Source organism: Diabrotica undecimpunctata, chromosome 10 (genome assembly GCF_040954645.1).
Source record: "Diabrotica undecimpunctata isolate CICGRU chromosome 10, icDiaUnde3, whole genome shotgun sequence".
NCBI lineage: Eukaryota > Metazoa > Arthropoda > Insecta > Coleoptera > Chrysomelidae > Diabrotica > Diabrotica undecimpunctata.
Window position 1 is genome coordinate 55,053,544 of NC_092812.1, and position 23,130 is coordinate 55,076,673.

At 33.7% G+C, this 23,130-nt stretch overlaps 2 protein-coding genes across 4 annotated transcripts in view; one reads left to right on the forward strand and one right to left on the reverse strand.

Annotated features, from left to right (window-relative positions):
- Positions 1–337: 337 nt before the first annotated feature.
- Positions 338–23,130, forward strand: part of LanB1 (laminin subunit beta-1) — a 76,580-nt gene continuing 53,787 nt past the window's right edge. Inside the window, exon 1 of one of the 3 annotated variants that reach the window (XM_072546777.1) lies at positions 338–722. The gene's annotated coding sequence lies outside the window, so the exon portion shown is untranslated. Of the gene's footprint in view, positions 723–12,429; positions 12,722–23,130 lie in introns of those variants that run through there. The other 2 variants (XM_072546779.1, XM_072546778.1) reach the window with 2 other exon arrangements.
- Positions 21,360–21,902, reverse strand: LOC140451716 (uncharacterized). Its single transcript, XM_072545561.1, has one exon. The coding sequence runs from the start codon at positions 21,900–21,902 to the stop codon at positions 21,360–21,362; it is 543 nt and encodes a 180-aa protein (XP_072401662.1).

Below are 23,130 nucleotides of genomic sequence, written 5' to 3' on the forward strand. Positions count from 1 at the left end.
ATTTCGTTGACCTGTAAGAGGTCAACACAGACACCTTTGGGAACCCCTGGTGCAATGCATTTCCTTTTTTACGTTAAGATTAAACTTATTTTGACGCAATATCCAATGTTTTTTCTAATAAATTTAATAAATTTTAAATTGAATAATTAATTATACAGTTGCCGAATATGGAATATCTAAAGTAAAAGTACGTCGGTGTCAATGACTAAAAAATCATATTTATTTAGTGGCAAAAATCATCTCCTAGTTTAGAAACAATCCGGATGTCAATTTATCAGTCCACCAACGCTGTAAGAGGAAGTTAACCATTGGTCGGAAAGACACTCATGAGATATATTCTATATTTGATAAATAAAAAACTAATTTTAGTTCCATTTCAGTTCAGAATAAATTTATAATAACAATTCATGTGATAACGAGTGTCGAAGATCAATTGTAAACGTGTCAGTGTCCTCAAATCTAGTCGGCGGCTTTTGGTTCCTAACGAATTTCTTCATTTTTAATTTCTTCATAGATAACATTTTTAGAAACGCGGGGTTTCTCTCTTAATTACTCTAACAACGGAGTGAATAAACTAAGAGACGATTCTCAAGTGTTTAACAGATGTTTTTGGAGTTTTAGTGCCTCATGAAAGGAATATTTGTACATAGTGAACACATTGCAGTATCTCAACCGTTGTAACGGGAGTCTTTCAAAAACCCATCCTAAAATCGGATAATAAGGTTAGTTTTTCATAATGTCTTTGATTGATCCAAATTAATTACATATATGTAACAGAATTTGATATCAATGAGTGACTGAGTCTTGTCAGATTTAGCCAGGTTTTAATTTAGTAAATAAAACTTCACGATTTCCAGGTAGAAAATAACATTTATATTATAATATAAATAAAGTAGTTTCAAACTGACATTAACAGAATAATATTAGGACCTGACGAAACTCATAATTCCTCTAAGAATTTTATTATGTCTTTAATATCAAAAAGCATATTAGGATCGATGAATCTTAGTCAGAATTATCTGTTTTAAACCTGGAGAACACTCAGAAGTACACGATTATTCAGTTGCATCTTTACATTTTTTCAAATTTGCCCAAAACCGTTCTTTGCGTTGCAAAAACAAGTTTGATTACATACAGGGTAATGTATAATTCTTTTTAAGGTATTTGATAAGATGGATCGTGAAATTTTGTAAGAAACATTGTATTATTGTTTATAATATCTAGACATGCGGGTTGTCTTCTATAAACGCCATATAGGCTAGAAAGTATATTTTAATGTTAGCAATTTCAATTATTCACCCATTCACAAGGTTCAAACTTTGAATCACTACTGTCCTTGGTATTTTTTAAACAAATGTTTTATATTTCATTTCTGAACACAATCCTACCAGCACTGAAAGTTAATGTTCGTGAGGATATTCAGCACAATTTAATAATACTATTATATAGTTATATTATCAACAGTCTTGATATCATAATAATTTACTTCTTTACGTGCCTAATTGTAGATTTGATATTTAAATTTGAAAAAATCCTCTAACGTTATAAAGATTTGGATTTTTTTGAACAGTTTGAGTGACGTCCTCTTCTTTTTTTTTCCCATTTCTCCCCATTCGTATAATGTGAGCAAGCCATCTAGCTCTTTGGACTCGTATTTTTGCCGTAATTGCTGGTTTTCCATACATCCTTATTATTTCTTTATTCGTTCGTCTTCTCCAAATATTCTCTGTCGTCTTTATTCCTCCGAAGATTTTTCTGAGCACCTTCCTTTCCCAGATCTCTACTTTCTTTTCTTCCTGCTGGTTCATAATCCACGTTTCACTGGCATACATCACTGTGGGTCTGATTACTGTCTCGAAGACTCGTAATTCAGCTGTTATTGACACATTTTTTGCTTTCAGTAATGAATTTAGTGACCCCATCGCTCTGCTTTCCTTCATTAATCTTTTGTCTATCTCTTTTTCTTCTTTTCCCGCGTTCGTTATGGTTACTCCTAAGTATTTAAATTCTGACACTTTTTCGAAACTATAGACAGTCTCTGCTCCTTTCATTTTGATATATTTGTTATTATTTGTTGTCTCCTCTCATTTCCATATATTGCGTTTTTGTTTGGTTTATTATTAATCCGTATCTTTTCGCTTCTTCTTAAAATTTCTGGAAAACTTTTTCTAAATGTTTTTTTGTTCTCGCTACTATCACCACATCATCCACGTACGCTATGCACTGTTCCCTGTTATTGAATAGTCCTGTTTGTGATTATATTTGATCTTCTTACGATTTGTTCTAATACTAGGTTGAATAAATTCGTAGATAGCGGATCATCATCATCATCATCATTGGTTTTTACAACTCTTCGTGAATTTTTGCCGCGTTTACTATTGCCTTCCATTGATTCCGATCCTGTGCTATTATTTCCCATGGCCTTACTTCCATCTTCTCCAGGTCTTTCCTGACTGCGTCTTTCCACCTTTTTCTAGGCCTTCCTGTCGATCTTCTACCATCTGGTCTTTCCCAAAACACATTGCTAATCAGTCTGTCGTCATCACTCCGTACCACGTGGCCTGCCCATCTTAATCTATTGGCTTTTATGTATCTTACGATGTTTCCTTTCCCGAAGAGAGTCTCTATTTCATTGTAGATAGCGGATCGCCTTGTTTTAAACCTCTATTGACTGAACTGTCTTGAACAGCTTCCTTCAATTGTTACCCTATTCATCGTGTTCCTAAGCGTCATTCCCACTAGCCTTATAAGCTTTTCTGGTATTTCTAATGTTCTCATGGCCTGATATAGCATCGTTCGATTTAGGGAGTCATATGCTTGTTTAAAATCGGTAAATAGCATATGTAATCCTAAGTTTTGTTCGTAGCTATTATTTTGTATTAATTTTAACATACTTATGTGATCAGTAGTTGTTCTTCCTGATCTAAAACCTCCCTCGTATTCTCCAATCACTTTGTTATGATATTTTATTAATCTGTTCCTAATAATTTTTGCAAGTATTTTATAGACTACTTTTAATAGTGCTATACCTCTATAGTTTTGGCACTCCGTTTTGTCTCCTTTTTTATAGATAGGACAAATAAGAGCACTATTCCATTTTTTCGGCATTTCTTCCTTTTTCCAAATTATTAGTGTCAAGTGAAATATCCTTTCCTACAATATTTCGCCAACTTCCTTAAAAATCTCAGCTGGGAGACCCCTTTCTCCTGCACTTTTGTTATTTTTTAGGTCTCTTATTATTTCGTTAACTTCATTCAGAGTTGCAAATTCTCATTTCCCTCGAGTTCCTCTTGTTGGCCTGTATTTAATAGATCTTCGAAATATTCTGCCCATCTGTTTAATTTTTCTGTTGTTTACCTATAAGTAAGCCTTCTTTGTTTCTGCAATACTGTGGATTATTCTTTGTAGTTTCTCTGGATTTCTTAACTTCTTGGTAGAAATTCTTTATCTCTTTGTTTATGTAGGCTTCTTCTATGTTTTTCAATTGCTTTCTTAGCTGTTCTCTTTTCTTTTTTCTGCAAATTCTTTTCACTTCCCTTCTTCTTACCACATAGTTTTCTATTTTCTTTATTTCTTTGTAGTTTTGCCCTGTTTCTTCTTGCCAATTATAATTTTATAAGGTTTTCTTCTTATATATTTACTAATCTCTACCTTTGTAAATTTTTATGTTGCCTTTTTTGAATGAAAATTGTTTCTAATTATAATTTCTTCTATTATTTTACTAATGTCTGTATGATCTGGACCACTATTTGTCTTTGATTGGCAGAGGAGTACAACAACAATATCGATATAACTTAGGTCGTTATTTTTACAGTACCAAGGAGATATTCATAATATTAGTCCTTCCAGGATAGCAGTCATTTGCTTAACAAAGTTGTGCCTTTCCTTATATTCAATTTAACTAAGTGCCGCGACTACCCTAGTAAAAATTTGAATTCTTCTTCTTTGTACTGTGAATCGTTATGATACGTTTTATATAGAATTTCAAGAAACTTAATTTTTGATGCCTTCCAGTGCGTTGCTACATTTTCCATATAATTCTCGGGGGCTTCATTGGAAAATTACACTTACGCAGGGGTTTCTTACATAGGTGGTATGTGCGTATTTCTTGTTCCTGCTTTACTATTCTTATAGATAGGTATGGTATACTACTTACTACAGAGTGTATATCAATTTCGAAAGTATTCTAAAATATGATCCAAAAATAATCTATATGTATTTGGATCCCAAAAGTTCATCCTTACTTATTACGTAGACATTTTTAATAAGTATAAAATGACGGCAGTAACAGGCGCCGACACATTATGAACTACAAAATAAGAAATTTTCCTATTGAAATTTTTTCCGGATTTTTTTCATAACCCCCTAGATGCCCAAATCCGAATTTGCTGAATTAACATATATAACAGCACTGCAGACCCTAGAGACCCTTGGCTTGGATAGTCTTGACTAGTTTCTTTCACCTTTTCCGATTCTTCACTTGTTCTCTCCAGTCCTTTGTCCTTATTTCTTCTATGCCAGTCCGGACGGCATCAAACCACTTCCTTCCAAACCAGTTCTATCACCTTTCTAGTGAACTGGGCAGATGAGTGCTGTGTTCCATTGCTTTGTCATTTTTTTGTTTATTTGCTGAATTAAGCTTATTTGGCTAAATTTTATTGCAGCCATTATATTTCATAAGAAAGGCAGAACAACTAGCCCTGTAAGTTTAATATAAACCTAATTTATTAGAAATGGAAAAATATCAAGAAGAAACGAAGAACAAAAATAATGGTGCAGGTAATCAAATAATAATGAAAGTGCCGAAAAATAAAAATAACAATGTACAAAAACTATTTTGAAGGAAAGCAGAGATCTTTAAGACCAAACGACTAAAATATATTACAAAATAGGGCGGCTCTTGGCATGATACACCGCGACCTTTTACAAATCTATTGTGCTTCCCTTTGTACTTAAAGCTCCCCATCCAGCCCTATCCTCTTAATGGGGTTCTATGGCCTTGAGAGGGATTTTGTCATATACACTAATGCTTCTTGTTTTTCGTCTCCGAGTTCTAGATACCTCAGCCTTGCTGACACAAGACGTGCAGAGTGGTTTCCTCTTCTTCTAGACAGAACCGACAAATATCATCTCCGTTAATCCCATACGACTCAAATGTTTACTGAGTCTATAATGTCCAGTCAACAGCCCCACTATCATCCTGACAATCCTTCATTTTTGGATTACTAAGTTGACTGTATTATTCTGTGAATTCTTTAGTCTATCTTTGCCCTGATGCATTTCTTTATCATTCTAAAGACTTATCGTGCACCCTTTTATCAATGAAGGTTATTTTGTATGTATTCCTCTTCTAAAGCGCCTGTTCGGGCCAATTTATCAGCATTCTAATTACCCTGGTAGCTTTTATACTCTGGAACCCACGCTAGTGTTCAATCTATTCCGACTTCCAATCTGAGAGAGGGAATCCGAACTGTCCCACACAAGCCTTGAATTAACCTGCATAGAACTGAGGACCTTTAGAGATGCTTGACTATTGCAGTAGATCACGATTAATTAATTCTGCACTTGGCGTTCGATTATTTCCATAGCACTTCTATAAATTGCTTTGTATAGATGCAACTTCACCTTAATCAGTTTTGGAGCCTCCTGTATATCAACTTATGTTTGGCATTATTGACGGACAGGACCCTTACGTATAACGAAAGGTTCGTTTTTCAACTTAGTCCCCATTTCTTTCCACTCACTTGTATACAAACGACTAGCACACACACAGAAATGCACAAACTGTAAGATGTAAAATGAAATACGATCAAAAAGTTTTATTAAAAAGAAACAATGGCTGTTCCACCTCTCTGTCCAGAAAGAAAGTACATAGATATACATGTATAGTTCTATATTTTATATCGGTTAATAGTGTGTGTAGATGCAAATGCACCCTCCCGAAAATATTTCTGAAGGTACAGTAAAAATGCGGAAGAACCAGAAAACTTTGCAGGACAACTCTAAAACAAAATATAAAGGAGAAAAATGTTGCATGTTGAGAAAAGCAAAATTAAAGTGCGAGAGAGAAAAGTTTGTGAATCTATGTAAATACATATGTATATATTGAATGATATTACAATATGCGTACTTTCTTTGATACTTTTAAAGTAGCATAGAAGATTTCTTAAGATAGAATCAAAATGAGAAAGAACCTAAAACACTTTCAAAGACAACTCTATTACAGATGTAAGAAAGAAAAATGTTGAACAATGGGAAAAAAAGAGAACTGGAATAGAAAAACAAAATCTGTACATATATCTGAGTACATTGAACTCTATAACGCAATATGCGTACTCTCGTCGATCATTTTAGGTATATAGGTTTTGTATATTGAACAAAATCAGTTACCATTTAATAAAAATATTTTCTTTGGGTGGCAACTCTCTATCTCAATGTATCCATCCGGTTTTATTATAGGGTAAAAATTTGTTATCTAATTTCTGGTGAAGTATTATCATTTGTTATCACTGACAACCCACGTAGGTGGAATAATGACAAGAATTCTCGTGGGACACAAAAGAATTTAAATAAAAAATACTTTCGCAATAAATTTTGATTCCGCAAGGAGAGGGAAAAGGATTTATTTGGTCACTGGTTTTAGTTGAACGAATTCGAAAGAACGATCAAAGTTTTTATCATTTTAAACTTTTTTATCACAATTTTAACTTTAAAAAACTGTCTGTTCATTTTGTTGGTGACGTACGGGACAAATTACCCAATTTCAAAAACTCCACCCACCTTCAACCCACTAAATTCTAATTTGAACTGAAATCTGTCCTTGGATAAGAGATATTGGAGTAATTTTTGAACACATTTGCTATATAAATAAAAAAATATCAAAAAAATGAAACATTGAAAGGAGTCTTTATAGTCTTTGGATATCCTAAATAGCGTCCTAAACTGATACCACAGATTTACTTTATGCGCTGAAACTACAAAATCAAAGAAATTTAATTCCTGGTAAGCCAAGTCTAAATCAATTTTCTTGGTATAGATTTTTTTTGAACACATTTTTTAATACTTTAAGAATTTTGGTTACTAAAATCCCCAGACGTTTTCGGCTTTGGAACCGTTGATTACTTGAGTTACCATAACCAACAGACTACATTTGAATCCTTAGACTGTTGGTTTTCGCAATTAAATGCTTTGTACCTTGAGTTACCGTAATCAACAGCGACTTTTATCAATTATAAGTATTTGTTTTAGAACATTATTGTTTCATTTACACCTATTTTCGTTACAGAAGCCAAAACGTTACACATGGGATCTGTTTGCGCCAAAACAAAGTACACTGAAAACTGAAGCATTATGAAACATGAACAATTTCATAATAGGAATTGAAACAATGTGAATTTAGTGTTGAAGTTTTTTGGCGATAAAAATTGTGTCCAATGTGCTTCGCCATTGCGGTCCGGGCAATACTTAATACTAATGGCAATTTTGAGTTTGTCGACAGCCGGTCGAAGCTACTTCAATTGATTATTGAAGGAAAAGTGTTTGGGCGGCCCAGGGTTATTTCCTGGCTCCGTAACCTAAGAACGTGATTCAATTCGACATATTGAAGTAAGTTTTAGGTTATGAAGCCAGGAAATACGTCGTCTTCCAGGGGCTCTCTTACCAAACACTTTTCCTTCAATAACCAATTGAAGTAAACCATACATATCATTATTTTTCATAATATGATCAAAGTACTTCAATTTCCGTTTTTTTATTAGGATGAGCACTTCACATTCTTACCCATTCTGCGGAGAACTTCATAATTCATCACTATGCGTCGACGCAGTACCCGTCAGTAACGACACATTTTGAAAGCATCCAGCATCTATATAGATGCTTCCAACAGAGTCCATGCTTCCACTCTGTAAAGCAAAACTCTCGACTTTTAAAAATCGAATTCATTTTAATAAATTCGGAATTGGCCTTTGCTATGCGTTACTTTATTTCTACAGTTTACCAATAGCTGAGTGTTTAATATTGGGGTTTTACTAATAATCATGTATTTTTTATATGCAAGTCCAGACCGTATAGTTGGCTCACTTTTATTATAGTTGAGACTTTCTCCATTCACTAGAATACCTTCGTTCGCGGCTTCTACAGCATTTTTGAAAATTTGTTCTGAGTATATATGAAAAAAAAAAGTGGGATTAATATACATCCCTGTCGAATAATAAATCCTATGGTCTTCAATTGTGCACTCACCCGAATCTATCCAACGCATTTCGTTTATTCCCACGATATCTATAGAGAGCCTTTTCATTTCTTTAATAGCGTTGAGAATTTTGCTAGCTTCGTATATTGTTTTTACGTTCCAGGTACACATTTTGGTACTCTTAATGAGTCCTTATCAGTCATAGTTAATAAACTAGATCCGTTCCCGTATGCGTGAATAATATTCAACAATTAAGATTTTTTCTTGCGTTCTAAGCACCAGTTTAAAAATTTTGACACTATTCGAACAAACAATGTGTAGAGATAACATGAAAACTGTTGTCACTTAAGTCACTTGATGTGATTATATTTCACAAGCTTCCTGATTTTAGTGTTATTTGTTTTAGCGCAGACCGTATGTATACCACAAATTTATATTGTTATTGAACCACTTAACTGGACTATTCTTTGGTTTCTTCAGTAAGTCAATGACTGTTTATCTGTTTAAAATAAAATTGTTAGTTATTCATTTAGTATAATATTTTCTGATAAAAGATATATTGCGTGATAATATTTTGTTAATGTAAATTACAAATTAGATTTGGAACAAATGTTATATAGAAGTTAAGTAAACGATAATTTACATTATCTGAGAAAATATTTGTATCTTGAACTCTTCAATTAAGTTCAAAGTATATACGATTTTTACTACTGTGTTTTGTCTATGAGTGCATACTAATAGAGATCTATGTAGGTAGTACTTAATATATTGCCCAACCATTGAAAAGTAGGGTAATTTTTAATGACATCAAAATTATATATATATATATATATATATATATATATATATATATATATATATATATATATATATATATATATATATATATATATAAACTAAGGTACACTCGAAGAGTGGTGGGTTTATCGGTCAAAGTGGAGAAATAAAAGACAAAGACGATGGCTACTTCATCTATTTATTGAAGACGTTTCGCTTTCTGCTCAGAAAGCATCATCAGTTCATCTAAAAAGAACAATATGAAACCAAACCAAACATCCATAGAGAAGTTATAACCAAAGTGTGTTACCTTACAAAGACATGTAGCAGTCAGTGATGTAAAAAATATGAAAAAGCTTACAAAGCTGGACATTCAGAGTTAACGTTGTATATAACAATTAATTGAAACTAGGTAAAGTTTGCAATTTGACAAAATTAGCACAGCAAAAGAACATCTGATAAAAATACATGTATATATAAAAAAAAATTTTATAAAAACTTAGTAAAAAACATTAAGGTTTATTTTAAAGTGTAAAGAACTAGAAAGATCATTAGATTGCACTTCCAACAAATTTATTTAAAAATTATATTTTAATTTTAACTTTAGGTAACATTATAAGTTATTAAAGATTAATAGTAATAAAGAAAAAAATGAAGTTACCAGTCTTTAGCTTACTGAGGCTCGTTGGTAAATGAATTTAAAAGTTTTGACACTTTGACACCCACGCACAACAACGTGAGTAGAAGTGGCCTTGAAGTCACAATGACATAAACAGCAAGGCAAGCTACCAACCTCTATGTATAAGGCGGTATATTCAAAGAGTGTGATAAATTTGGTTGACAACTTGTCGTTAAAAAACCAAGCAGTGAAAGGAAAATATATATATATATATATATATATATATATATATATATATATATATATATATATATGTATTAAACCTAAAGCTAAAATTAATACTATTACAAGAATTAATATTAAACTCAACAGCCTTTCGGTTTGAACCGCGTCGAGCTTTCGACATCCTCTTTGATGTCTTCTTCAGGGCTTCCGAGGTCTCAGTCTCCCGAGCCCAGTGGCGGCGCAAGATCATAATTTTATGAGGGCAAGATAAATTTTGCGAGGCCCTCCGCTCGCACATAAAGAACGATTTTTTAAAATAATAAACATGTGTCATTTAATATTTGTTTGTGTGGAATATTTTTAATTGGTAATAATTGAATCAAGCATAGTGTTGAAAAAAATTGGCTTCATACCGGCTTTTGGCTTTTGGGACACTGTATAGGTTGATCCTCGCATTCATAATCAAAGACATTTTTCTTTTTTGCTACTCTTTTGTTTTTAAATTTGTTCGGCTTCTGTCAATAAATTGTTGAGATCAGAAAAGCATTTTTTAAATCCAGTTTGGCGATATTCTTTGATCCAGTCACAAAATGTGTGCAAATATTTAAGGGCAATGCTCAGATGGACTTGTATCACAATCACTGAGAGTGTCTGATTGATCCGTTTGATTTTTCAAACTTTCTATACATTCTACAACATCATCAGATTGAAATAGTATGGACTATGGACTTAACTGCCTCGATTCTGCTTTCCCATCTCGTGTCCGATAAAGGATTCATGGTAAGCTTTAATTTATCTTTTTAAACATTTAAAAAATGTTTTTGCTCTCATCGAAGAATTAGCGGCGTCTACAAACAGCAGATTCCAGCTGTGACAACCGCAAGGCAAATGCCCTAAGATTTATATTTAATCTTCGAGTTTTGTCTCCACTATTTATGCCTACCGTATTTGCGCCATTGTCGTATCCTTGGCCATGGCAGTTTTGAATATCTAAGCCATTCTTTTCTAGTTTGCCTAGTAAGACATTACGTAAATACTCTCCTGTTGACTCAGTTACATCAATAAAACCAATAAAGTGTTCTTCTATTGTGTCCGTTTGTATTACAAAACCTTAAGACTAAAGACATTTGCTCTAATTTACTATAGTCTCTAGTGCAGTGAAGCAAAAAACAAATAATATTTTGCCTATTTTAATTTGCGAATCAGTTCACCAGTTACCGTTTTTGACATCAGTGTGATCAATTAATTTTATCTATTGTGACTTAAATAGTGATGCCTAAGTTGTTTGTCAGTAATGCATCTCGTATGTTCTCATAAAGTAAGATCAAATTTTGATACCAATTTAAATAAATCAATGAAGTTCCCACTATCCCTAAAGTCACCGTCTGTCTTTGTAGCTTCTCTGTGACGTTAAGAGAGGCTAAGAAGTTAATAATATCGATTAATCTGTTATTAATTGGTAATTGTACCAACGTTTTTGAGATTCGCTAATTAGCCTTTCGTTTTCTTTGCCAAAGTCAAAGTTTGAATTGCCAAAAAGTCTGTATGGAAAACAGAATACTTTATTTTTATAATTAGAATAAACTAACCAGCGACGATGTTGAATTTTATCATTATTCAGTTTTCTAGAGAAATAAAAATTTGAAACGTGCCTACGGCCGTCGTCTTTGGGATAATCTTCATAACCAATATTTAATTGTTGTGAGGAGTCGTTCTGAACTATATCATGACGCTGAACATCTGATATGGGCATCGACCACATACCTGGATCAAAATGATCAAATAATGTTTAATTGCGTCACTCGCATCGCTGCTGGTTGGTGGATTACAAACTTTCATTTCGTTTTTGTGATCTAGAATATTGCTCTCGGGAAACACAGGAATTTCATCATCGGAATCTGATTCCTTAGATATTGATTTTAGTATTTATCACCATCATTCCTATCCATCGCTCTAATTCAATTTGGGCTGAGACGTGCTACGGAAATTTTCACTAGCGATAGGAACGCAATTTCAGGGAAATAGCCTTTAGTCGGCAGAAACGACCCCATTTACAGCTACTGTTGGAAAAAAGTTGTTGGTGAGAATGGTGAGCACAAAAATGCTCTTCCACATATCTCACGTATTGTGTCAAACTGTTGACCAACGAGGTTATTGATATATTGACATCTCAGACTCCAATTCAATTGAATATACATAGGATACACAATGCATGTCGCTTCCCAGAGCTTTCCGTGAACCCATGAACGTGAAAATCCATTCTTTGTATTAAAGTGAATTTTTTTTCAATGTCGAAAGTTATTAAAAATCACAATTTGTTAATTTTTTTTAACTTATAGTTACTTAAGTATTTTAAAAAAAAAATATTGAAAATTGTCTAAATTAGCTCGAGTAAAAAATAAATCCATATAGTAGCGATATTCAGCTAGCGATTGTAGAATTGCGATATTCATTAAATTTAATATTCAGCATAAATATTTAGCACGGCGCCTCTGGATTCTCTTAAGACCCTTGGCAGCAACAGTAAAGCCATTTTATTTAATCTGCCTTTGCTGGTGTCTCGAAAACTTGCGACGAGATATTCGTCGGCCAATCGTGACGAAATACACGGGAATAGCGACTGAGCCCAATATGTGCTTCTCTTCTTTCCTTTCCTTCTCCTTCCTCAGTCTTATGCGGCGAGTGCACTGAGATTGTGAGTTTGTGTAACTTGGGCCGTCGCCCTCTGACAGAATCGGGACATTTTGACTTAATCAACCAATATTTTCTACAGTATGTTAGAAAATCGTGTATTAATATCCCATGCGGTGTGTTTTTCCACGATATGATATGGAAACAGTGAAGTGCGAATGGTCGCGACTATTTGTGTGCATATAGCACGTGTGCAGTGCAAGTAAACATATAGAAAGGTAAACAACCTCACTAAGGTGCAGTTTAATCAAAAACTGTAGACAAAAGAAGGTTTTAAATCATTTCTAATAATTTCTTAAACTTCCAGTACCCTTGCAATTTTAACATGGTTTTAAAATTTAACCAAAATATACGTTTAAAAAATATTTATCTTGACTTCAATAATCTTTGTGAGTTAATAATTATATTAAATGTCAACAAAGTGAAATTTGGCGCGAAATCTTTCTGTTTCAAATCTGCAGTTCCCGGACCCTAAACGAAGCGTGAATTAAAAAAAAACAGTTTTAAATTTATGTAATTTTTAAGGAAGAAAATTTGTCATCAAGTTTAGCTGAGAAGAAATGTTTCTTAGAGAATTTCAAAAGTTACCTATTCTCCATCCATTGAATGTAAATTGAGTCCAAGAATTCCTTTTGCTATTAGTTGAAACCACCTCAATATAATTTATCCTTTTTATTGCACTTTGACTCTTTTTCCACATATCTGCGGCCGCAGATACCTCGTGGTCATTTTATTTGTAGACTTTGGAAGCAGGATCTAGTATTAATGTCACAAAATCAGATTAATATGATAGTACATACAAATTGGGAATAGTATTTCAACGTTGAAAATATTAAAATATAAATTTATCTTGATTGATTATTGTTAAACCCAAGTTCTTCTAAATTCTCGACCTTTGTTTTTTTGTTGATAAGGTTCATATGTTCAAATTTTTATAAATCTTCCTGGGGCTGTTGTTTTTTGCAATCAATTTAATATCAAGCTTATTCCTCATTTTCCTTGTAGATTGCATCAATAAAAAAATGCCATAACAAAGTCGTAGTAGTAGAGTCGAGTTCCTTAGTACACTCAAATCAATAACATCGTTTTTTTTTAGAAAACTGATAGGATAATTGAGTAGTAGCATTAAGGTTATAGTCTAAATCATAATTTAGTGCGAAAATTTTGTTTCACGATGATGTAAAATCACTTTTAGACTCTGTTTTGTTTGCATTGCTGGCAGTAGAACCCGGTCAGCAATGGTGTAGTGTAAGCACAGTATATTGCTTATAAAGTATAAGCAATATACTGTGGTGTAAGTAAGGGATGAAATAAAATTCGGAATGAAATAATATCCCTATGGGAGGTTAAGATAATATTAAGTATAACATGGTTGACCGTACAAAAAAAAATAAAAACAAAAGAGTACCTACCATAAATTTATATTTCGGCGAAAATTATAATCTTTTTAATTCAATTATAATAATTTTATTTTTAATTCAAATAATACATTCTGATGCAAAAAAACGCCACGAAGAAAATTTTGGTCAAATTCAAAGTATTCCAATTTTTTTATTTTTAGCCCTATTTTGATATTTTTTTTAGCACACTATGTATAAATTTATAAATTTTAATTTAGTATAGTCAGTTTTTTGATAAACTTTTATATTTGATTTATTGTACGGGGTTAAATAAAACGTGGTTTTATTATCCTAACTTGTGGAATTATTTTGTTTACGAATATTCGTAAAACCTTATTTCTCGGTTGCAATCATGTCTCCTAAGCATTTTGTTTTTTTGTTTCATGTCAAAATATGCCTTGGTTCATTTTTTAGAGCCAAATGAATTTGCCACCCACAATTTAAGACTTTTTTAATTATTATGATTATTTTGGAGTTATTTTGTAATACGACGAGGTGGCTTTGGTGACTTATTATTATGTCATATTGACACTTACATTTTGTTTACCTATGATTGATCATGGTTCTTAGTGTCGAAGATTGTGCGAAAGCTGTTGCTCTGGTTGAAGATGGGCGAAATTATGAATATGTGGCTAGAGTGCTAGAGTATTACACACTCATCGCTCTACCATCCAAAGGGTAGTTGAACGTTTTATACGAACTGGAATAAACAAGCGGGAAGTGGCAGGAAGCGCAAAACTACTGCTTTAGATGATCGATTTATACTAGTCAACGCTTTCCGGGATCGTCATTTAACAGCGGTGCAAACAAAAAATCAGCTTCAAGAGGTTCGAGGCAATAATGTACGTGTATTTACAGTTCGTCGAAGATTACATGAATTTGGTTTGCAAAGTTGCAGACCAGTAACTGGGCTCAAATTACTTCCACAGCACACAGTGGCTAGACTACAATTTCCAGGGAACATTTACATTGTAATTTAGGAAAATGGAGTAATGTTCTTTTTACGGATGAGTCGAGATACTGTCTTCACTCATCAGATGGGAGAGAATGAGTATGGCGTCGAACTGGACTGGAGAGAGATTTGCGGAGTGCGCTTTCAGTCCCCGCGTTAGCCATGGAGGGGGTTCGGTGATGGTATGGGCAGGAATATCCCGAGAGGTGCACACTGAATTGGTATTTATTGAGGGTTCGTTGACTGCACACCGGTATATTGAGGAAATTTTAGCGAATCACGTAGTACACTTTTCTCAATATATCGGCGATGATTTTCTATTAATGCAAGATAATGTGTGACCCCACTCTGCAATGTGTGTCACGCAATATTTAGAGGAAGTTGGTATTAATTAAAATGAACTGGCCAGCGTGTTCGCCAGATCTGAACCCAATAGAGCACGTTTGGGACATACTTGGTAGAAATATTAAAGGTCGCGAAGTCGCACCAGCCTCAATTAACGAACTTCGCTTGGATCTAGAAGAGTAATGGCAAAACTTCCAGCAAGATGATATTCGCAACCTCATAGACAGCATGAGCCGACGTGTACAGGCAGTTATAGAGGCTAGGGGAGGCAATACAAAGTATTAAGTTATTTTTTAGTACTTTTTCTTTGTTATTTGCGTACTTAGGTTAAGTTACATTTAAGTTGTTTTTTTATGTTTTTTTATTGTTATCATCGTTCATTAAAACCAAGATCATGTCGTTGCTTTTAATCAATATTTAAATACAGTGCTTCTGTGATGTCGATATGACATTCCTTCGATATCAATCACCAAAGCCCCCATCGCCGTATTACAAATGAATACAAAACATAATGGTAATAATAGGAAAAATCGTAAATTGTGGGTGGCAAAGTCATTTCGCTCCTAAAAATGAACCAATCCATATTTTCACATGAAACAAAAAATATAATACTTAGAAGACATGGTTGCAACCGAAAAACAAGGTTTTACGAAAATCCGCTAACGGAATTATTCCACAGGATGTTTCAAAGTCAAAAAAACACCTTTCGATTAACCCACTAATACTAATACTTAAAAAACTCACTATACACTCACTAATTTATAAATTATTTCACAGTTTGCTAAAAAAATCATCAAAATAGGGCTAAAAATAAAAAAACTGAAATACTTTGAATTTGACCAAAATTTTCTTCGTTGCGTTTTTTTGCATCTGAGTGTATTAACGTCTTTTAGCAATTGTTCTGAAGCTATTTTCTTGTGGCATCTTAATGCGATTACAATTTAAGTTTACAAAATAAGTTTTTTTTGACGTTTCAATTTCCACTTCGGAAATAGTTCTCATTTGAATTCATTAATGTTTTGTATTTTGAGAACGATTTCCGAAGTAGAAATTGGAACGTCAAAATTAAACTTATTTTAAACCTAAATTGTGACTTATTCCCATTAAAAATAGTAATTGTCTTTTAGCAAGAAATATTCGCTGAATTATTGTGTCGCTTTTGTGATCTTTATTATGTTGTTGAAATTATTATAGCCACCTGTGATCCACACATTTTGTTCTGTGGAAAATCACAAACAAGACCAGCAGAAGAGTTCACGACAGCCATAAAGGATGTTCACTGTTATACACTGTTGTATTAAATTTTGTCTTATGCTTTTGTCTGTTGACTCTGGGAAGAGTATAGTGATGTGTTGTGTTGACCATTAGTTGAATTATAATTGAAATGTACGATATTCGCAGTATGGTGGCCGTCTTGAATTATTCGGAATTTGTGAATACAATAGTTAATTAAAATATGAACTTTTTTCAATATGTCTAGCACACAATCACATTTAGTCGTTGTAGAAGCCTTGTTAAAATTATACATACTCAAATTAGAGAATTTAGAAATCGCAAACAGTGATTACTATGCTAAAAATCAAAACCTATGTAGAATGTAGAACTTACAGAAAAAAATGATCAGAATGTAGTTAGTCAAAAATTAATCATATTAATAAAATGAATCAATAATTTATCTCAACGATAAACTCGAAAGTGAATGCGTACGCTTTCAAGAAGTTACATTAAAGCCATACAATTTACGCGGATTTGGCATTAACCAATATATGAGTTCAATGAACTTCGACGATGAAAATAATGCTTTATATGCTTATTTACTGTGTGGGCAATGTTTGTGTTTGAATACAATACAAAAGGCCTGCATTTGATACCTGGTGCATGGGAAAACATAGATATTTTAAAAACTATGTAAGCCATTAGGCCAAATCAGTCTCAATAAAATGAGTACCTTAGATAAAACCCAGTATAATAAATAATAGGCGGTTGAAACGAATACTGTCCCTGTTACCTTCATTGTATACCGTAGGCTCAAGAAGTAGGTGACTATTCTGACTATTCGATTTTTTAACATCAATTTGGTGTATACCGAACAGTTTTATATTTTGGTAATTAAGAAACATGTATGTTACTATCGATCCTTTAAGAAGAGTCCACAGAATTTTACATACTAACTATTTATAACCTTGAAAAGCAAGCAAGCAAAAGAAGTAAACCCAGCCTGTAGACATTCGGGCATACAATTCATTGGGATGAGGTGGATTGGTCCGTGTAAAACAGGGACCACTTCTCCGAGCCCCAATGTTCCCCAGGCCATCCTCCATCCCCCATAGCACGCTGATGCGCTATGCAGGTGCAGGCTACTTTTATCAAAATGCTTGCCTGATGAGGGTCCTGGGTACAGGGCTTCCCATATGAAATCTTTACCGAAAACACGTAAGCACGTACGTTCATATATTTTTTTGCCGGGATAGTCGAGTAATAAATTTGTACATGAGCACACAGGGCAGCGTGATTTGCATTTCCCCTCCTAGTAAATCTGTAACCTATTTGCATTTTTTTAAGAAACCTATTGGTTGGTTGTAGTAAATCCCCTTCTTGTATTCTGAATGGTAGTAATTTTGAAATACTGACACAAGTCTAGAGTCACAAGAAAAAAAAAAGGGCTAAAAAGTGCGAAGAATATCGAACAATCAGCCTAATGAGCCACATGTTGAAACTGTTTCTTAGAGTCATCCATGGAAGAATTTATAAGAAGTGCGAGGAACAAATATCAGACAGACAGTTCGGCTTCATTAACGCAGTAGGTACCAGAGAGGCACTTTTCGGAGTACAGGTACTGATTCAAAGATGCAGGGACGTTAACTGCGACGTATACGCGTGCTTGATCGACTATGAAAAGGCATTTGACAGAGTTCAACATCAAAAGATGATAAACATTTTAAAAGAAGCAGACCTGGATGACAAAGACCTCAGAATAATTTCAGAACTATACTGGAATCAGACCGCATACATGAAAATTAACGGAGAAGAAACAGATCACATAAAAATACTACGCGGAGTTAGACAGGGATTTATTCTATCGCCGTTGATATTTAATATGTACTCAGAAAAAATTTTTAACGAGGCTCTTTACGGAATAGACGAAGGCATCCTTCTAAATGGTGAAAGAGTAAACAATGTTAGATATGCCGACGACACCATGGTGATAGCAGATAGTTTAGAGGGACTTCAGAGGCTAATGGACAGAATAAACGAGTACAGTCAACAGTACGGACTAAACATTAATACCCACAAAACCAAACAAATGATTGTCAGCAAGGAGAATATAAATGGGGCTCATCTATACATTAATGGGACGCAGATAGAGCGAGTAAAACAGTATTGCTACCTGGGAACTATTATAAACAAACAGTGGAGCAATGTACAGGAAATAAAGTGCCGCATAGGAAAGGCAAGAACGGTCTTTAACAAAATGAGCGCCATCTTCAAAAGTCACAAAATATCCCTGGATACAAAAATGAGACATTTGAGATGCTATGTTTTCTCTGTGTTGTTGTATGGGGCGGAGGCATGGACGCTTACAGACACCACTATTAAAAAATTTGAAGCATTTGAGATGTGGCTTTATAGAAGAATGCTGAGAATATCATGGACAGCAAGGATCACGAACAACGAAGTTCTAGAAAAAATGAAGAAGGAACCAGAGATTGTGTTTACGATCAAACGCATAAAATTGCAATATCTGGGACACGTTATGAGAAATCAGCACCGTTACTCCCTGCTGCAGTCTATATTGCAAGGTAAAGTCAAAGGTAAGCGAGGACCCGGTAGAAGGAGAATATCATGGCTGCGGAATTTAAGAACATGGTTTAAGAAAACCTCAACGGAGCTGTTTCGAGCCGCAGCGAGCAAGGTCATGATTGCCAATATGATTTCCAACATCTGAAACGGATAGGAACCAGAAGAAGAGAAGAAGACACAAGTAAGGGAAAGAAAGTTCTTTATATTTATCATGTTCACGGTTAGATTCAAACGGTGGTGTCGCCGTAATGTGGGGTGACGGTTTAGATCCTTATTGGTTTAGAATCCTTTAGACGGTTTAGACAGAATTTTTAAATTTTCTGTTATTATAAATGTATTAATAATTATGTTTCATCAATATTGAATTAAATATTAAATCAGAAAACCTTTTAATTTATATAAATATTTTTATGTTGCAAACATAATGCAGATACTTCTATAACTTTAATTACCAAATCATTCCGATAATAAAAGTGCAGGTTTTGCGGAACATGCGGGACGTCCTGTGGGATAAAACGCCAGTCCCGCCCCGCAGTAAAAATCGCTGTACCTTCCCGTCCCGCAGGACAGGACGTCTCGAGTCTCGAGTGCATCCCGAGACGTATGTGCTTCCAATTTTCATTTCATTACATGGTCTAAAAAATATCGAGTTTGCTTCATTCATGCGTTATTTTTTTTTCTATCAATTTTTCCAGATTATCTACATCAAAATTATATTTTAAAAATCTTTATAACCTCTGAAGGAGTGAAATCCTTTAATGCAGTTTGCTTTCATATAATTTATAATTAAAATATAATACAAATTGAGTAATTTATAACAGTTTCTTAGTTCACTGTTCACTGGTTTTCTGACCGAGTTTGGTATCTTGAATGAAGTCTATATTTGGAAGATTTCGATTAATAATAAATCTTAGACAAATTTATGTAAGAAGATTCTCTTAAGATATACGGAACTTAAAAACTTTTATTTTTTAACAACTGCGATGTCATGATATTTATACTATAGTATATTTGAAAATGATTGATAGCACAAATTTTATAGTAAGGTTCGTCCATTCAGAAAAAACGTAATAATTGATGCTTTCTTATCTGAATTTTCACTCGACTCTAATATTGACAAAACCTCAAATAAAATACATCATAAAATGCAAATTAGCAAACTCTAAGGGATTAAGCAATAACTGAACGCCTCAGTGACGGAGAACATAAATTTCTTTATGTAAAAAAACTAAAATGTCAATATTACGTAAGTACCCACATTAATTTTTATAAAAAATACTAACTATTGGTTTAGTTTAATTACATACCTAAATACATAAGTTATCTTCTTCCAATAAGGAGGCATCATCATCATCACCAGTGTCTTCATTTCCCACAGGAATAATAATTGGTTCTATTGTTTCCTCTATTAACATATCAAGTTTCCAGAATTTTTCTTCCTCTGCTATGTCACATCTTATAACTATTTGCCAATTGTCAGATGAAATTTTTGATATGGAGTCAGATAACAGTTGACGAACATCTTGAAGCTTAAATGTTGTATTAATTCTTGCGATATATCCCTTCATTTGAGTCCAGATGAGGTTCACTATGGGGTGAGGTTCACAGTTATAAGGAGGAAATCACAACACTTGAACTGCATGTTCTTTTGCTATTTCATCTACACTATACTTCTTAAATGTTGGTAAATATTGTTTGCATAGCTGCAATAACTTTTTTTTTTTGGTAAACCTTCTGCTGGCAATACTATTTCTTTGGTTATTAGCCAATCTAAGAGTTCTTGCTTTCTCCATTTAGTGTTAGGTGGCGGTTTCTTTAATCTTGAATGGTACCTGGCATTGTCTATGATTATTACAGAATTGGTCTGAAATGATAAAGCAAAACCTAGGATATATGGTTTCCTAGAGAGTTTGCGCAGGTTAGCAAAGTTTTCATTAATAAAACTGACAGAGCTACCAGTATCTATAAGGGCATCAGCACGAAGGCCTTTTATAGATGGCACTAAAGCTTTTTTCAATGAAGCAGGAGTAGCAGAAATAATGCAGGCTGTGCAGTTATCATAGCCTTCAAATACGTTGGCAGATGCACTAGTGCTCTTGGATCGGCAAACCTTTGCAAAGTGTCCCTTTTTATTACAGGATTTGCAGATGGATTCCCGAGCAGGACAGTTCTTCCTTGAATGTATTGGCCCACCATAGAAAAACATCTGTGTCCTGACCTAGAAGAGTTAGTAGAGTTGGTAGCAGCTGTCACAGTGACACATTCACAATTTGTTCGTGACTCAAATTGATAATTACCAGGTAGCGCACTAAGTGTTGAATGTTGATTTGAATAAACCTGAGAGTTGAGTTCTGCCATTTACATTGAAATAGCTGTATTGTAAGTTTCTTCTAAAGTTAGTGTTAAACTCTCCAACGATCTTGATCGTATCTTTGTGGATGTCATTCCAGCGATAAAAGCTCCACGGATTGTATCATTTTTATTAGTATCAGCACCTACAGCAGTAAAATTGCAGTCTTTTGCTAACTGTTTTAAAGAATGCATGTAAGAATCGATAGACTCATCTGTCTGTTGTCGTCTACTGGTTAGTATGTGACGAGCATGAATAGTATTGTTTGGTTTGATGTATATTTTGTCAATAGTTTGAATGGATTCGTTGTAAGTGTTACAATCGCTTATATATGTATATACTCTTGGCGAAATATGATTTATTAACAGTTGTAGCTTAGTATCATTAATATCTAGGGGTGGTACAGCAGCAACATCAGCAGAAACACCGGGAGTGACAATATGGGCAGCTAAAAAGTTCATAAAAGTTCTTTTCCAATGGTCCCATTCCTTTGCTGTTGATTTCAAAGATGGATCCTTGTCGAACCTCTCGGGCCTTAGATAGTTCTCCATTTATGTTGATTACATTGAAATGATAAAGCAAAACCTAGGATATAAGGTTTCCTAGGGAGTTTGCACAGATTAGCAAAGTCTTCATTAATAAAACTGACAGAACTACCAGTATCTATAAGAGCATCAGCACCAAGGCCTTTTATAGATGCAGGGGAGCCAAATGACGATTAGACACTGTGATCTCCCGTCCGTCTTTAAGTTTAACAAAAGAGTATTCAGGATTTGCCTCTATTACCTCCACTTCCTCTACGATAGGCTGGTACTTGTATACTGGATAGGCTCAGAGAAAGTATTGTTATACTTTTAAAGAACTTTAGTTGCCATTTAAATTTGTATGTGCTTAAGCAACGGTCACTATAACCAGTAGCTTTGTAGCCCACCATTAAATAGAATTGCTGTAGGAAATTATTCGAGTATGCTTCTCATTCTCTATATTTAATGCCATTTGGGATTTAATAATAACAGAAATAAAACATATACATACATAAATACGTATAAAATATTAAAAAGAAAGGACAAAATACAAAAGTATTGATGTGTTAACTCAATTTACTTAGTTCTGCTACACTTTTTAAGCAATAATTAAGCCGAGTCGTTTTCCAATCAGAAAAGAAAAAATAGAATTTATCAGCATATCGTGACTCATCGATTTCTTAACATTTATTTATACTGATAGGATCACCAGTGCAGTAGTTAAAAAATATGAGTTTAAATTTATTTGAGGTATTTGTTTTGGTATTTTTGTTTCTTTTTCCTTTTTCTGTCTCCTCATTCGTGTCTGAGCAGTTGACCTGTAAAAACTTCCTATATTGAACTACTTTAATGCGAGTAATAATTTCTACAGTTCGTCAAAGTTAGCTCTGTCTTTCAGTTTAAACTCTAGCGATGCGAAAAATAAACAGAGAACGCATTCGGAGTAAAGAAGATAGCAAATGCGTTTGGATTTTAACATTATTTTATTATGGAACTACGACTGGGGGAGGGTCAATTGAACTCAATAGGTATTGAAATTTAAATAATTAGGAGTAATTATTCCACGTAATATTATGTGATGAAAATTATCGATTTTTATTGTTTTTAAAGGTGCAATATATTATAAAAAATTGATATTTAGATATCAAATTATTAATAAAATCATTTCAACATAATTTAACATGTTTGAAAACTAAAAGCAATAAAAAAGTTCACATACAGATATTGTACAAAATTGCAAAGAAATACATAGCTA